The sequence below is a fragment of the Pogona vitticeps genome, chromosome 2 (assembly GCF_051106095.1).
Source record: "Pogona vitticeps strain Pit_001003342236 chromosome 2, PviZW2.1, whole genome shotgun sequence".
Taxonomy (NCBI): domain Eukaryota; kingdom Metazoa; phylum Chordata; class Lepidosauria; order Squamata; family Agamidae; genus Pogona; species Pogona vitticeps.
In genome coordinates this window covers 198033543-198051086 of record NC_135784.1, presented here as the reverse complement: position 1 = coordinate 198051086, position 17544 = coordinate 198033543, and the positions used below count along the sequence as shown (strand labels likewise).

The 17544-nt window shown below is 39.8% G+C and overlaps 1 protein-coding gene across 1 annotated transcript in view; it reads left to right on the top strand.

The window, feature by feature from the left end:
* The window catches only part of SHB (SH2 domain containing adaptor protein B), a 175672-nt gene that overhangs the window by 142631 nt on the left and 15497 nt on the right, over nucleotides 1-17544 (top strand). Inside the window, exon 5 of the mRNA XM_072991910.2 lies at nucleotides 1933-2052. Coding sequence (XP_072848011.2) covers nucleotides 1933-2052 — 120 coding nt within the window. The remainder of the gene's footprint in view (nucleotides 1-1932; nucleotides 2053-17544) is intronic.

Here is a 17544-nt window from a genome sequence, read left to right as displayed (position 1 = left end):
GTGATGTTTATATAGCGTTTTTAAATTTCTTATTTCTTGCAAGTTGCCTTAGGTCCCCTATGGGGAGAAAGGCAGCATATAAATAATTTAAGTAAATAAATAAATAAATAAAACTAATGAAACTTCACTACAGTTGCAGCAGTGAAATAGGTGAAGAGTTATTAGCAAAGATATTTAAAACAAGATGGCAGCTATGCTTTTGTTTATGTCTATAGAACAGCCATTTGGAGGACAGTGTACAAAGTGATTGAAAAAAAAGAGGCTAGAGTGCTTTTTCCATTGAGGAAAGACTGCAGTGTTTGGTCCTTTTATGTTTAGAAAAAAGGCAAACAAAATGGAATAGGATGGAAGTGTAGAAGATAGATGGAGAGAGATTTTCTTCCTTTTCCTGTTAGAACACAGAGTCATTCAGTGAAGTTGATTGACAATATATTCAGAGCTGGTAATATTTCTGGAAAGATAATTAGCAGGTGGAATTCATTGACATAAGACAGCACTAGCTTAGATGGATCTTAACAATTCCTAGAGAATAGTCACTAAGAGTTATTAGCTATTATTGGTAAGAAGAACCTCCATATACTGTACAAGCATAATATAGTTCTGAACAAGAGGTACTGGGAAATAAACAAGGATGATTATTGCCTTGAGGCCTGCTTCTGAGCACCCACAGGATTCTGTCCACCTGTTGAGTTAAGTGGACCTTGGTTTGCTTCAGTCAAGATGGACACTAAGTCCAACAAAAATATAAGGGCGGTCACTGTCTGTCCCAACCAAGAACATCCTTGAATTCTAGAAATCCGTAGTTTCCTGCAGAATTTTCCATTCTCAGCATATATGTAGGATTAAAAAACTGTACAGTGGTGCCTCGATTGATGAGGATAATCCGTTCCGTTGAAATCACTGTTAAGCAAAATCCTTGTGAAGCGAAATTAAAAAACCCATTGAAATGCATTGAAAACCGGTTCAGTGCATCCCAATGGGCTAAATACCTCAGCGTCCAGCGAAGATTCTCCATAGGGTGGCCATTTTCCGGTGCCTGTAAAGCGAGGAATCCGTCCTAAAGCACAGTGGGGAGCCATTTTGCACAGCGGGTGGCCATTTTAGAGCCGCCAATCAGCTGTTTTAAAATCGTTATCTAGCAAAAAATCAGTTCCTGAAGTAGGGAACCGATCATCGTTAAGCGATTTTCCCCGTAGGGACATCGTTTTGTGATTGCAGTAGCGATCGCAAAAACTTCATCAAAAACCGTTTTCTTTGTTTAATGAGGTAATCATTAAGCGAGGCACCACTGTAATAGCATGGTTGGGCAAAGAAGAACATATTGGCTGCATGCAACTCCCTCAACAGACCCCTTTGTGGCCTCACTGGGGAATAAATTTTGCCTTCCTCCCCCATGAAAAAGTACACTCCAGATTATTTAATTTAAATTAATTGAAAACTTCCTGTCGTTCCTCCTTTCAGGATCTGAGGCTCGCTTTTGTCCAGGGGAAATCTTTGGGAACATCAGGGTTTCAGGAGAGCATTTAATAGCCAAAAACTGTTGCCAGATTGCCATCCCCAAGATCAGGACTGCCAAGGATCATCCAGTGGCAATTTTTAGCTATTAAAACTTTCTCCCCAGGAAAGAAAAGAAGCTCCCCTGAAGCTCCCAAAAGTTTTCCCAGGGCAAAAAAGAGCCCTAGGGAGATCTGGGAGGGGAGAGGAAATGTTCAATTATTTTAAATTAAATACTCCATTTGCCAGATGATGATATCATCCAGTTTATGCAATGCAGATTATGCCAAATGAATTCTAGCTATTGTATCTTCTACTTGTTTGGATTTTTGAATTGCCTTTAGAGCATTAGGAGTGTTATATCTTGAGCTGATTTGTAAATTTAAGGCAAATTTATCTTTACTCTCCACTGATTGGTGGCTTTTGTCTCTTTTGTAGCTGGTATCATGGAGCAATCAGTCGGACAGATGCAGAAAACCTCTTGCGGTTGTGTAAAGAATGTAGCTATCTTGTGAGGAACAGTCAAACCAGCAAGCACGACTATTCACTTTCATTAAAGTAAGTACACTGCTTTTCTAAAAGCAACAACTTTCTAAAACTGACTTATTAAGGAGAGTTTTTTGGTGCCATAACAGCAAACAAAAAACATTCTTTTATGTTGACAATAGAAAGAGCTACCCATGCCCCTTAGGAATTTTAGAATTCCAAGCGTCAGACTGCATCGCTTTGAATGACAGTTCCTAGATTTGGCTGTAATGCTCCAGGGACGTGCACAGATTTTTTAGTGTTTGTCTAGCCCCTTTTAACAAAATTCTCTTTATCTCTCCTAGCTGCTGATTAAATTGTTTCTACTTTTCTTTCTCCCCCCCCCCATAGCATTTAATAAACCCATTGTTTTTCTAGCTTCTTCCCTCCTCCTCCCCCCCCCAACATCAATAGAACACCCGCTCTATAATGATTCAGGACAAAGAGATTGCACTATATGTCTTGCGATGAACTGAAATCTTAAACAGTATTTGCATTGAGAGATAAACTGCCATGTAAATTTTCATTTTTTTAAAGCAGAGGATAAAGATTATAATTATATAAATGTATGTAATAAATGGAACATACTAATAAATAGAAAGCCTACTTACTTGGAATTTCCATGTAACCATATGAAGAATTAGACTGCACAAGAAATATAAATATAGAGCTCCTGTATTAAAATAATATACAGTGGTGCCTCGCTTAGCGATTGCTTCGTTTAACGATGTATTCGCTTAGTGATGGGGTTTTTGGAGCGATTCTGCACTCCATTTAACAATGTTTCTTATGGGGAAAATTCACATAGCGATGTTTTGGACCTTGCCTCGCTTAGCGATGACAGTTTTAGGTGCCCTGTTTCGCTTAGCGATGTTCCGTTTTCGCTATTTTTAAAGTGTCTTAAAAGGTTCAAAAACAGTTTTAAATGTTTGGGATCGTTAGTGCACCTTCTAAAATGTGTGCAAACTTAATTTGTCTTTGTTCTGACTCTTCGTTAATTTTTGGTGAATTTTTCCCCCATTGAAATGCATTGAACCTAAGTTTGACAGCTGTCAAACCTGCAGTTCAATGCTTTCCAATGGGGGAGGAATTCACCAAAAATTAACGAAGAGTCAGAAACTGTTTTAAATGGTTGGATTCGTTAGAGCACCTTGTAAAATGTGTGCAAACTTAATTTGGCTTTGTTCTGACTCTCCGTTAATTTTTGGTGAATTCCCCCCCCCATTAGAAAGCATTGAAGTGCCCGTTTGACAGCTGTCAAAATCGGGTTCAATGCATTCCAATGGGGGAGAAAAAAAATTCACCAAAAATTAACGAAGAGTCAGAACAAAGCCAAATTAAGTTTGCACACGTTTTAGAAGGTGCACTAACGATCCCAGGCATTTAAAACCATTTTTGAACCTTTCAAGACACACTTAAAATTGCAAAAACGGACATCGCAAAACCATTGGAATGCATTGAATAGGCTTCAGTGCATTCCAATGGGGGATACATTGTTTCGCTTAGTGATGTTTCCTATGGCCATTTTCGCTTAAGGACGGTAATCCATTCCCATTGGAACGGATCAACCGGTTTTCAATGCATCTCCATGGGAAATGGTGTTTCGCTTAGCGATGTTTTCCCATAGCGATGTTTTTTTTAACCAATTAACATTGTTAAGCGAGGCACCACTGTATGTAACATTTTTACGTATCATGTGAATTTTAGAAAAGGGAACATTTCATTGTACTTATTTATCAGAAATCTAATCTGTTCTGAATTCTAGAAAATCCTAATTTAGGTTGCTCCATTAATAAGTTTCAGCCCTTCGTAGTCTCAGGATGGCTCACTCTTGTTGAGAATCAGTACAAAATGTGCTGGGTGGTCTTTAAGCTAAAGAGCAAATGTTACTTCAACTAGACTATGTATAGCTAACATGTCATGCAATATTACAATGCATATACACAGAGGTTTGCTGTCACACAAACACATGTGCTAATCAAGCACTCTATTATTACTTTAAAAGTAACCAGATTTTTAAGAAGAAAACAAGAATGTCTTCTTCTTATTGACATTTTCTATTAGAACTCTTATTAGAATTTGACCCAACTCCGGGAGGCAGTGGAAGTCGGGAGAGCCTGGCGTGCTCTGGTCCATGGGGTCACGAAGAGTCGGACATTACTAAATGACTAATCAACAACATTAGAACTCTACTAGAACCTTTATCAGAGCAGTGGAGAAAAACCTAGATACTGTAACTCCATTTGTAAACAGAAAGCTCTGAGACCATGCTCTAACTCTGCCTTTGAAGCAGAGACAAATCTCTCTAAATGTCCAGAGCAGGCTACATTTATATTATTTTGCAAGCTAGGTTTGGTTAGCATTGAGTGTTGACATAAACTTTCATTAGTCTTCAGGCAAGAAGCTTTTCTGGCGTTGAAAAAAAAAACCTTTGAAACTCATCACTTTTTACTAAGGTTCTCTTTGCTGGTTTACTTTCAGGAGTTGAGAACTTAATACACACTTAGATAAAATTCATGGCAACTACTAGTTGTATATCTTCACATTTAAAATAATTGATTATGCAGGAAAAGTGGTTGGGACACCTATGTCAATTGTTTTTATGTAGAAGATTTCAGGTGAGACTCCCATTTCCTGATGAAAGCATCACAGGGAGCAGAGCAAGGGCAGTCCTCAGCCAGAGACCCAGGACAACTCTTACCAGATAGGAAGGGCAATAAGAGACGGAGGAATGGTCTGCCTATCATATTCATGTAAAAGGGACCCAATTGACTACAACGCTTTTAAAGCCTAGTAACGGTTTAATTGGGGAGCTAAGAGTCTGATCATATTTCAGACAAAAATTATATTCCATAAAAATACATATTCCTAGTAGTCAAGATAACTATTTTGCAACATTACAAATAATGTAGTAGCTGAACTCGGAATATCAGGATGTTGATAGTTGAAGCAACATAGAAGCAGATGCTTGATACTGGGAGGGAAATTCAAGCACATTTTAAATGGTTATTTCGAATTATTCGGGGGACTAACCTAAATGAGCAACAGAAAGAGGGGGAAACATAGTAGTACAGAGAGGTTGACCAAGTAAAAATATTAAGCAACCCCCTTTTCAGTGCAGAGTCTCACATTCTGCTACTTTTTCATTCCCTTCTTTCTCCTTCTTTCATTGGTTTTTTTAAAATCTTCATTGGAGTAATTACAGTGGTGCCTCGCTAGACAGTTACCCCGCATGACAGTTTTTTCACTAGACATTGACTTTTTGCAATCGCTATAGTGATTCGCAAAACAGTGATTTCTATGGGGGAATTTCGCTGGACCATGTTTGGTCCCTGCTTTGCAAACCAATTTTCGCTAGACAACTATTTTGACAGCTTCCTCCGTGGTCGCAAAGCGGGTGTTTTCAGGACCTAAGCTTCGCAAGACAGCTATTTAAACAGCTGATCGGCGGTTCGCAAAGTGGCTTTCCTATGGCCAATCTTCGCTAGACAACAACGATTCTTCCCCATTGGAACGCATTAAACAGGTTTCAATGCATTCGAATGGGGAAATGCTTTTTGCTAGACAATGATTTCGCTAAACAGTGATTTCAGTGGAGCGGATCATCATCGTCTAGCGAGGCACCACTGTATTTGGATGTGTCATTGATAGTCAAAAATTGGAAAACAGAGCTCTGGAAGGCAGAGGTGGTCCCAGGTCAGGGCTCTGAGATATGCAGCAGTCTCCGCTGCTACACAAGAATGCTGGACATGCTACCTTTTAAGATTTACATTAATCTGTCACTTCCATCAATTTTTAGAAGAGTACATTCTGTCATCACACTGATTTTTCAGAATAACTAATCTGACATGATTGTTTGTATCAGGAACTGTTTAGTCATATAAAGATTCCATTCCAACTGCACTGATGTTACATCAGGACATTTTTAAGATGATTCAAAATGTAGCAGTATTATTTTTTGAGTGGAGCTCTCCCAAATAACAAATGATAATCCTACACCTCTGAGATGCAGTAATAATCACCTACTTCGTAAAGTGGCTGGAAGGTCAAACAAATTAATGACTGTAAAACTGATATGGTCTCTGTATGTGATGTTGTTCTTGTTGTTATTGGTTTACATGATATTTGTACTCATTGTTTTGGAAGTCAGTTACGAATATCTTTCTGATAGTAAATAGGGCCAGACCCTCTAGTGTCAGAAACAGGCTTCATTATGGTTGTTGTGGGTTTTTCGGGCTCTTTGGCCATGTTCTGAAGGTTGTTCTTCCTAAGGTTTCGCCAGTCTCTGTGGCCGGCATCTTCAGAGGACAGCACAGAGACTGGCGAAACGTTAGGAAGAACAACCCTCAGAAGATGGCCAAAGAGCCCGAAAAACCCACAGCAACCATTAGATCCCGGCCATGAAAGCCTTCGCGAATAGGCTTCATTATGTTTCTTTTAGCTCAACAAGTAATTTTCAGTTTGTTTTAATATTTAAAATATAGTTTCAAATAGGGGGGGGACTCCCACTTCTCATTTGGATGCTTAGCCAATAGACGTTGTCCTTAGTGTTAAGCCATAGTTTCCAAAATCTGAAAAGAACATAAAGAATTATTTGTCTTCTCAAGTTAGCTCATGTATCTGTCTCTTTTTATATAGTGGGGGTGGGGAGAGAAGATTTATATGTCTACATGATTATTACATATCATGGTGATAATTAAATGTTACAAAATGTGAGTTGCCATAAGGTATGAGAGGGATCTATTGTGCTCTCTTCCTGCTGATTTAAGCCACAATCCATGATTTAGAGCCAAACTGTGTAATCAGAAGAATCATATGGTTCAATTTTTCTGGAACTGCATCATTTGAATCTATAGATGAGTGTAGCCTGTTTAGAAGTTCTCTCACTTTGAAACATTCTCTGCCTGTAGCATCACAAACAGAAGGCTTACGCACTAGAATGTATTTGTATTTTTTAATGTGTTTTAATATTGAGAAGCATTCAACATTCCCTCCCACACCTAGAAGTCTCACCTGGTTCTGTCCCAGGGAAAGTACACCATATGGTCCTGCTGTTTGTGTACCTGAACTTTAAGTTTCTGACTTTGAATGAAAACAGCAACTGTAAGATGGTGGAGCCAGTAGTCATTGTATAATATTATCAAGAGCATATTTAAATAATCTTTTTCCTCAGGGTTCAATATTTGAAGGCTGTTGAATCACAACTGTTTCCTTCCACTCTGTTTGCATCACTTGCTTTCCATGCTTACCACTTCTGACCTTCTCCTTCTTCCAAACAGTTGGAGGGGAAGCGTCATGGACAGCTGGGAGGAGGCACAGAATATAAAATGGGAGTGTGCTCGAGAGATCTTGTGCCCCCGCAGAGGGCAGTAGGTCAACTGGCTTGTTGTGACTTTTGCAGGCTGGTCGGTCTCAGTGACGCCTCTGCCTTTCATGAAGGTGCAGAGTGTATGTACTGTCAGGGTTACTCTTGCTGGGACTGTCTGCATGAAATGGCTTCGTAATTCCATGGTTGTGCTTTCCAGAGTTGTCACTTTTTATTTTCTCGAGCGGTCTGCTTCCGTCATTCTTTCAGCCGAAGACTGAAACAAAGTGCAATATACTTGTTTGAGTTTACTTTTTCTCTTCCTCTGTGACGAAATTTCCTCGGTCCTTGGCAGCAGGCCAGCATCTGACTTCATTGTCCCGAATGTTGTTCATGCAAGTCTGTATAATCTTAAACAAATTGTGTTAATCATATTCTCTTCTTTCTTCATTTCTCCCTCCCTGAGTGAAGACTTTGTGATACTGTTTTCCATTTTCAGTAGAAGTCTGTCCTCATAGTCTCAGGTGGTAATAGTCTTTCAATAGAAAGGAATTTGAACTGCATTACATGGTTGATATATTTTGTTCAGTTAGACCACTATGTCCCCTATCTAGGTATTAACCTGTTTGTGTGGGAGCCCTGCTGGGCTGAAATGTAATGAACAAATTATTCAAATTAATCAATCAATAAATGTCAGCATTATTTTTTTAAAAAAATTAAGGACAGACTCTAGGGTTGTACAGAGCTTCTTATGACCTAAGCCAGTGGTTCCCAACCTTGGGTCCCCAGATGTTCTTGCTCTAAATCTCCCAGAAGCCTTAACCACTAGCTGTGCTCTCCAGGATTTCTGGGAATTGTAGTTCAAGAACATCTTGGGACCTAAGGTTGGGAATCACTTACCTAAGCCAAAAACAGTTCACCAGCTGTTTACAGCCTGACAAATGTTGGACAATCCCTCCTTTCCCCCAGTTCTGGTCAGGCATGAAGACCAAAAGGCCTGTTGATTCTCCTGGGCTGTTGTACACATGTCACTCGCTGCTTTTGGCAGGTTGAGTCAGAAGTTTTATAGTCTTGTTAAGCTTTAGCCCATAGCTAAATAGTTGCAGGTTTGAAGTGCTGGCAAACTCTTTTGTAAAAACAAAAAGTTTATCTTTCAGAGCAAAATAAAGAGTAAGTTATTTTTATTGGGCTGTTAGTTTGGCCGGTGGGGGGGGGAGCAATTCTGATTTTCCCACCTGGTTTCTGTGGGGTCCTGAGAGGTGACATTTTTGGGGAGGGTAGTTTTAAACCACTTTAGGGGTTTTGGACCTCCAGAAAACATGAATAAGGGAACACGAAATAAATGACTTGCAAGAAGTTTTCCCTTTGATGTAAAACAAAATGGCCAGTACACAAAAAATAAGAAAATGAAAGAGACATCGACCTGGAAAAAAACTGAAATTGACCAACTATGAATGTTCTTACCATGCATATCTTTATTGCTGAGCAAGTGGAATGTCAGTAGGTTTCAAAGATGTAGTAAGAGGCATTGGTTGTGTTTTAGACTGATAGAGTTGCAAAGTGCAAGGTGGACTGCCTTAAGAGGCATGCATATGCCATATGGACAAGGTGTGTTCCGCCACCCCTCCTATTTGACATTTTGGTGGATTTTAGCTTGTGCAGTGCTAGAAGTTGTGTTTCCTATGAAGGTCTGTGAAATTATTTTCTGTTGGATTTGTGAGGCAGAATGTGTGGGCCACACCCACTCTCTCCCAAGGCACTTCACACAATACAGGCAAGAAGCTGGTTTACACCTGGAAGACAGGGTATCTGATTTACCTCATTTTCCTTTGTGTCTGGGGCTACCAGTGACTTTTATAAGGAAGGGAGGGGGAATGTCAACTTACACATGAGGGATACCATTTCAAAGGTGGTGTATTCTGTCACTCCATTCCTGATGGCTGGGCAATCTAGACCAACCCCAACAAAGTGAACAAAGAAATATTGCACCACCTTTCAGGAGACCGTTGTAATATGCATGCATCTCTCCATCCACACGTAATCAAGATCATAATAGCCATAAACACATGGAGCCTAAACCCAATGCGTACGCAGCCATACTTTAACCCAGTGGTTCTTAACCTTGGGTTACTCTGGTGTTTTTGAACTGCAACTCCCAGAAACCCCAGCCAGCACAGCTGGTGGTGAAGGCTTCTGGGAGTTGCAGTCCAAAAACACCTGAGTAACCCAAGGTTAAGAATCACTGCTTTAACCCACTGAATTTAGTTTGCCTATCCTTTAACAAGCTGTGGATTGCACCGTGTACGTAGTTTAGTTATCTGCTTTGAATTTGTCTTGTACCTGGATTCCTAGAAAGGGATTCCTACCAACTGTGCTGCAGGATTGTGAATATCTCCTTCTGTAGTGGGGAGATTAACTGTTTTCATAAGAGCATTGCTCAATATACCTAAAAAGCCAGGTGAACAGGGCTCAAAGTACAGTACAGTGGTGCCCCGTATAGTGGCGGGGCACCACTATACGGAATCATCGCTAAACGGGTAGGGGAAAGGTACTGGAACGCATTAAACTTCGTTTAATGCGTTCCAATACCTTCGTTACTTACCCGTTCAGCGAGGATTCCAGGTGCCGGCAGCCATTTTCGCGCCTTCGCTAAGCGAGGGCAGGGCGCGAAAACGGCTGCCGGCAGCCATTTCCGGGCTTCCGGCGGCCATTTTGGAACCGCCGATCAGCTGTTCGGCGGCTCCAAAATGGCCGCCGCAATACCCGATCTTCGCAATGCGGGTTTTCCCCATTGCGAAGATCGGGTATGTTTCCGTATAGCGATCCCGAAAAAGGGATCGCTATACGGAAACATCGCTATACGGTGCACTCGTTAAGCGAGGCACCACTGTACTCTGTAGCACCATTCTCAAGTCTGGTTCTGTTTCAACATGTGTCCATGTTTGTGCTTATATCTTGGCTTTTTCAGAGAATATCTCCCAAGTGTAGAACCCCTATAATGATGTGAGGTCTAACTTCATTTTAACTGCAAACTACTCTTGATCACTCTTGTCCCCCCCCCCCCAACCCTTTGTCTTTGTTGCACTTGAGACTATAACTCTTTGGGAATTGATTCCCTCTTGCCTTGCTTATGAAGCACTGGAAAATAAACATGTGCTCTAAAACACTGTGTCAAATAAATAAATAGTAAGGCTTGTTGGTATTCATTGGGGTTGCAGACAGATTTATGATTCCATATTAAGCAGTTAAAGCTCTAATTGTGGTGGTAATGGCGAAATAATCTGACTGATGCTGACAGATAAGACTTTCTAAATAATAGACATCAGGAATTACATCAGCAGTTTTCTAAAAGTTTTAAGATAATATTACTGTTTGTTCATTTTGTTTAAAACATTTTTGCCCACAGGGTGCACCTGTTATAATTAATCTCTGCCTGCCAACAGTTCATAGTTGCGTACTTGAACTTGGTACCTATAGCAGAATTTTTCAATTTTTCCATATTTCTTAAGAAAATACCCATGGATCTGTCTTCTGAACATTGTTTTCTGCTAAAGCAGTAACTGTTAGTAACCCTCCAGCTTTAGGCAGGCCTTGTAAGGTGGTAAGAGAAGTGTGAGAACTGGATAGAGGGAAGTCTTAGCTGTGGTTGTGACATCCAAGTGTTTGTTGCACACATAAATATTCCCCCCTGTACAAAACCAAGAATTCTCCTGTAGTTTATAATTTCCTAAAAGTATAATACAGCTGAACAGCCTTCTCTTCTTCTTTCTCTTCCTCCTCCTTCCTTCAGGGTAGAGTGAGTTACTGTCAGTGCCAGACAATAGAGGCTGACAGTAGAGGTTTAGCAAATCTGAAGGGCTTTTGATGGGGGTGGGTGGGGTGTTTATAGGCAAACAGGGTACACATGTGCTCTCCCATCCACCATTGTTGATATTTCCTGCCCACAATGTTGCTTTTGGTTCACTTGCTCTGGGACAACCAAGCTAAGAAGCTTAGTGTGCTGATTCATAAAGCTATGAAAAACATCTTGAGTGCATGCCATGGACTGTTTGAAGGATCATATGGTTTTTTGTTGTTGTTGTTGGGAGGGGTTGTGCTATAGTATATTAGTATCTTGCTACTGCGTTTCCCCAAAAATAAGTCAGGGTCTTATATTAATTTTTGCTCCAGAAAATGCATTAGGACTTATTTTCAGGGGATGGCGTGTTTTTTTTTCATATACAACAATTTACATTTATTCAAATACAGTCATGTTATCTTCTTTTGGTTGCTGCACAATGGGGGAGGGCGGGGTTTCACTTAACTTCTTTTGGGCATAGGGCTTATATTATGAGCATCCTGAAAAATCATACTAGGGCTTATTTTATTTTCAGGGAAACAGGATAAGCAGTCACAGTACTTTACTACTACTACTACTACTACTACTACTACTACTACAAAGACAAATTTGCCATGTGATTTCCTGAACCTGGCATTCAAACAACAGGAATGGAACCTGAGTCATTTTTAAAATGAGGACTAAAAGTGAAGACACATAGAGGAACCTTGTTAGAATTTGGATACTTGTACTGTAACTAAATAACAAGGTCTCTGATAATAAATCAACATCTCTTTTTTGTTGTCCCCAAGTGTGACGAGAAAGATCTATTACAATTTCTGCTGCAGTCTTCTTAATGACAGTCATTAAAACAATCCTGACTTGGCTTCTCCAGAAACACGGCAGGTTTCAGGAGTCATACCAAATTAGGTATTTTCTATTTTGGTGGAAGCCTTATCTGTGGGCAGCTTCTCATTGGGGTGCCTTTTTCTTTTCCAGCTGACAAGTTGGTTGTTTTGGCTTTAGGCATGTAGCGTCAGCTGTGGCAATTTCAAGATGTGCTGTTCATCAGTACAGTCCATGCTTTCCCTTTTGATTTATGTAGTGAGAAGAGAGATTCTCTCCCCCCCCCCCACTCCCAAATGGCAGACACATTTTGTTCTGTTTATATACACATGGCTATAAATCTTGATTTGTAGCTTCTGATGTCTAGAGAACAAGAAAACAAGATTTTCTTCATTAAAACAATCTACTTTAAGCTGACAGAAGCCTTTGGGGTAATAAATAATCAGGGTTCCTGGAAGGAATTGCAGGTTTCCACTTTGTTTGCAATGCATGAAGTAGATAATAGAACTGCAAGATAAACTTAACATTGGCAAGGTCAGAGAGCATTGCTGAGCTATCTGACTTTGACCTCCTTGTACAGCACAGGTCAATTGCATTTCCTTCTGTCATTCCGCTGTATCTGGCTGGCGAAGCTGAATTCTGCTAAAGTAATCTTCTAGCAAGGCATGCCGGTTTCATTTCTGAAGGAAGACTTGCATGCTCTTGGGAAAGTCCACATCTTTTCCCTCACCTGGCTATTTTGCGGTCCTTTTGTATCAAAAGAATTTTGTTTCCTTGGCAGAAATTCTGAGTGGCAGTGAGAGAAAGGAAAGTACTGTATGTTACAGTATCTACTTGTGTGGAACACATCCTAACAATCTAGCTCATTAAAGTCAATTATTTTTGGGGAGCAGAGGATGTTAAAGGCCAGTGGTAGACTACTGTGTGATGTTGGGTTCTGGCATTACTTTGGTAACACCAATAGACTGCTTGTGTGAACAGGGCCTGCTTGTGTAAGTCAGCTGCTGGCATAAATTAACTGACTTAACTAATGAAATAGTAATGCTAACTCTCCAGAGCAGAGCCTATGAAGCAGAAATAGTTGAAGAACTCTTTGGCCAACTTCTATTTAAAACCCTACTCAGGAAACGACTGTGATTTAACACTGCTTTTTCACCTGTGGAAATGCCCTTCTGCCTGCTTCTTGGAATCAGTAGTAGAATTCTGGTAATGAGTAAATCAATCCTGTTGAGTAGGAGTGAGCTTCCTGACCACATTCCAGGGATGGAAAAGGATGTGTGAGTGAATATTTTCCAAAACGGTAACTAAGATAGAAGAGCCCATTTGTTCTCCCCTCACATCTGCTGCTTCTGTGACTTTCTCTGGCTGTCTAGGAAATGGACGGAATAATAACGCTCGTGTGCTGCTATTTTGAAAAAGCAGGCAAATCCTTGCCATTTGCAGGAAGCCAGCGTTTCAAATAGAGCACCAGAGTGCGAATTGTTTAAAGAGATTACCCACCCATGTCCCTTTACTCATCTAAGCTGATTTACAATAAAGAATATTGCCCTGCTTCACCAGAGCAAGATTTGTTTATAACAAAATTGTGCCATAATTGGAAGACCAAAAAAAAAAAATCTCCCCATCTGTTACTCACCAAAAATTACTGACTGAGTAGAACTATGGAAAGCAGGGACTAGTAGGGAGAGTTTAAAAGCCTGGTGGAATCATATACTGTAATTGTACCTTGAACAGGTTGTTGTTTTGCTTTGCTTTGCTTGAAAGTAAGAGTAATAATGTTTTGCATAAATAAATAATGAACATTGGAAATTCTGTCAGTGTGGAAGAAGCAGTGGCAAAGTATCGCACAAAATATCGTCAGAGGGAATGTATCCTTGGAAACATCAGAGCTAGGAATGTTACCTTGGTTGGCGGGCTGTGTTTCTTATTGGGCCGATAAAAAATAGTGTAGACTTGATGCACCACACAGAGAAGGATTTCCACATAACTTTGAAGGATCATACACTATTACAGCCTATCGGTACCATTGTTATAGCAATGCAGTGGCCTGTCAGCTCATGCAGTCTATTAGAACAAGTTCCCAAAGGGACAGTTTATTGAATTGCTTCTCAGTGTCATCTAGTCAAGTGTCACAGTTTGTGGTTCTTTAAGCGTCAATAGATTTCTTTTTTGTAGGATAATTTCACCCAGATAGGAATGCCATCAATAGATGCAGCATGTTGGAATGTTCATAGATGCTCTTCATATTTTAATTAATACATTTCTGAAGGTGGCAATTATTTGTGGAGTGGGCAGTTTTCCCTTTGTGAGAAGAAACAGAAGTTGGCTTGTCACATTTACCAAATTAAAATTATCATATTACAATATTTGATAGATTAGATATGGCAACAACTATGTAGTAGAAAACACATGTGCCATGACCTGCTTCTGAATTAGACTTTTGGACTTTCCTTTTCTTTCTTTCTTTTTTTTTTACACTCCAAAATAATTGCATTTATAATGCCCAACAGAAAGAACTTCCCACCTTTATAGAAGGCCACTAGCCCTATCCTTGCAGGATACACTAATTCTTTCTGATTGGAAAGAAGCCATCCAAAAGCAGTGACTCAGTTAGAGATGCAACAGCTATCCTCCTCTATAGAGGAATACTTTGGATCTTGCACTTAATTATTTTATTTCTTGGGACATGCTACTATGTCATCTAACACAATTTTTGGATTATCAGTTTGCTATTTATAAGCATTTATCATATTTCTGAACGTAGCATCTGAAACAATGTGTAAAGCATATGCTGCCTTAGAGATAAGGTTTGAAACTGAAAAGTTATGGGTTCAGATCTCAGTCATGACCTTTCTGGCTTTGGGCAATCATTATAGTGTGGGAGATAGCTGCCCATTAGTGTTTTCCTTTGTTCTTGTTACTGCAATATAGGCAGTCAGTTTAGGGAGACAACATATGTACACCATATTACCCTGTTTCCCCGAAAATAAGCCCTAACCTGAAAATAAGCCCTACTATGATTTTTCAGGATGCTCGTAATATAAGCCGTACCCAAAAAATAAGTCCCAGTTAAGTGAAACTCCGCCCTCCACCATTGTGCAGCAACCAGAAGATGACATGACTGTAAAATAAAACATCCCCTGAAAATAAGCCCTAATGTGTTTTTGGGAGCAAAAATTAATATAAGACTCTGCCTTATTTTCAGGGGAAAAACACGGTATCACTTGCATTAGTAATCTGTATTCATTGTTTTTGTGTTATATGTGATTTTTGTTTTTGGATTTTCAGATATCAAGCAATTCTCCTTAAGCCTACATTTTTCCCTAGGAAAATGAAATAAAAAATCTCAACATAATAGCATTTAATGGTGCAGATCTGTCTTTTGGATCTATCCATTAAAAGGAGAAGGGCGAAAAATGAAGGTAGATATATTCCCTTGATATTACTTAAAAGGAAAAACCAGTTATTCACAAATGTATCCATCTATGGGGATATGCCCCTCTCTATTAAGGACAAGGAAAGTACTGTAGCTCCTGTTCATAAATTGTTGATGGCTTGTGTTGTATTTTAATAACGAATGAAAAGCAAATTAGTTCAGAGAGTAAGTTAAATTTCAGAACCATGTTTCTAAAAGCCAGGCTACACAAACCTGTAATTAATACAGGCGCATTGTGTTCTAAATAATAAAACACAGAGCTTTGTTGTATGTTGGTACATAAATCAATTGCATTTAGAGAGCAAGCACAAAGATGGAGATTTAATTTAGAGGGGGGTGGAATTCACCCTGTGGAAATGGGTTGTCTAGAAATTGATAGAATACTAGCCCTGAGAGGTTTTGCTATCTGAGGACCAAATTACAAAGAGATGAAGCTGACCTTTGTAAATTGCATTTTCTGTATTGCCTTAAGTGTTTCTGAAGCCAAGGGTTCTTTGCATATGAATTCCTTTTTAAGTGTGCTGTCTTTTCCGCTTTTGTTCATTAAAGTACCGATAGCATTTCCTTTGATTAATCTGGTTAGTAGTTTTTGATTTTGTTTTTTTTGGGGGGGGGGAGTTGTTGGGGTTTTTTTGTAATTGCTGGATCACTTAGAACTCACCTAGCTCCCTGGGCTGACAACTACCTGGGATAATCCAAATCAGAATGGAAGCTGCCCCACAGGAAGCAAAGCACTGAACCACTCTCTGGGATGATGAATCCATCTTAGACATGAAATAGTTTATGTTGGGAAAGGGACCAGCACAGGATTGCTATGTATCCTCAGCAGCTGAAGCATAGGATGAAACTTTAGGGCCAAAAAGGGAGTTCAGCATGGCCTTTCGAAGACAAAATGGCTGACAGATATCCAGTTAGTTCATAACCCATGTTGAAAAATCTTCATTATGAGTGAAATTCTGTAGGAAAATTTTAAGCATTTGAGGTGCTGTTGTATATTTCTCAACAAGGGTGGCAATGATCCTGCAACGTCTTGATGCTGGAACAATATTAACTGTTCCTTAGAAATTCACAAAACACTTTCTGTCTGGTTAGAAAGAGTTAAGAGTCCTGAAAGCCCTGCATTTCCAGATTTCCTCAAGGAGCACTCTCCTTAGATTCACACTTTTTCAGTTCAGCAGTTGAAGGAGTTTCCAGAGTTATGAGGAACCTCTCTATGCAGCTTCCCCAAGGAACACATGCTGCCAGCTGACGCACTGGCCGAATTTCAATTCATTTTGAAGCACAGGCTTAAACCCTACCCTTAGCCAACTAGCATGCTTCGCAGCAGCTCCCAATAAAACTAACCTTCCATCATAAACCATGGAACTGAAGTGCATGTAACCTTTCAGTCTATAAATCCTTGCAGCTAAGTTGCTGTATAAGGAAGGCAACCAACTGATCAGAAAATAAAGCCTTGCCTTTTGGTTCTTCATGCTTTTCGGCTAGTTTCCAAAGAGTTGAAAAGCAAGACGTTTTCCATCCCCTTTCTCTCAGCCAGAATGTTATTATTACTGGGGGTTGTTTAACTATAGCTGTGACATTTTAAACACACCTAAAAGTTTGGTTGGAATCTTGTTTGCCTTTGCATAATGTTTTGCATATGTAAATTTGCTGGGCGCTACTCCCAGGAAACACAGACTGCACAATTCGATCACATAGTTGATCACATGGTTCCTGTTGTAACCAGTTACAGCTACCAATTGCATGATGTCAAGTTAACACAAGCATAGTTACCGAATAGGATTCCAGCAATGGTGCCATTAGCTTTCATGGCCCAGTGCCTACATTGTCAGGGAATGGTGTGGTCTTTTGAGTGGATAAGTATATGCCACACCAGTTAAGAAGAGCTGCCAGGAGTAAAGTGTTGTGATTGTCTTGCCATGTTTGTATGTATACTAAATGAGTTCCAAAGGCCAAGCAAAGCAAAACTTTATTGCGCAGAGAACAAACAAAATGCAGATCCTTTCAAAAACCATAAAAGGTTCAGGACATGGATGTGGTCCAATCCTAGTTAGTGATGAATTGGTGCAAAGTATGATACATATACATACCTGGGGAAAAAGCGACTGTGTTGCATACAAG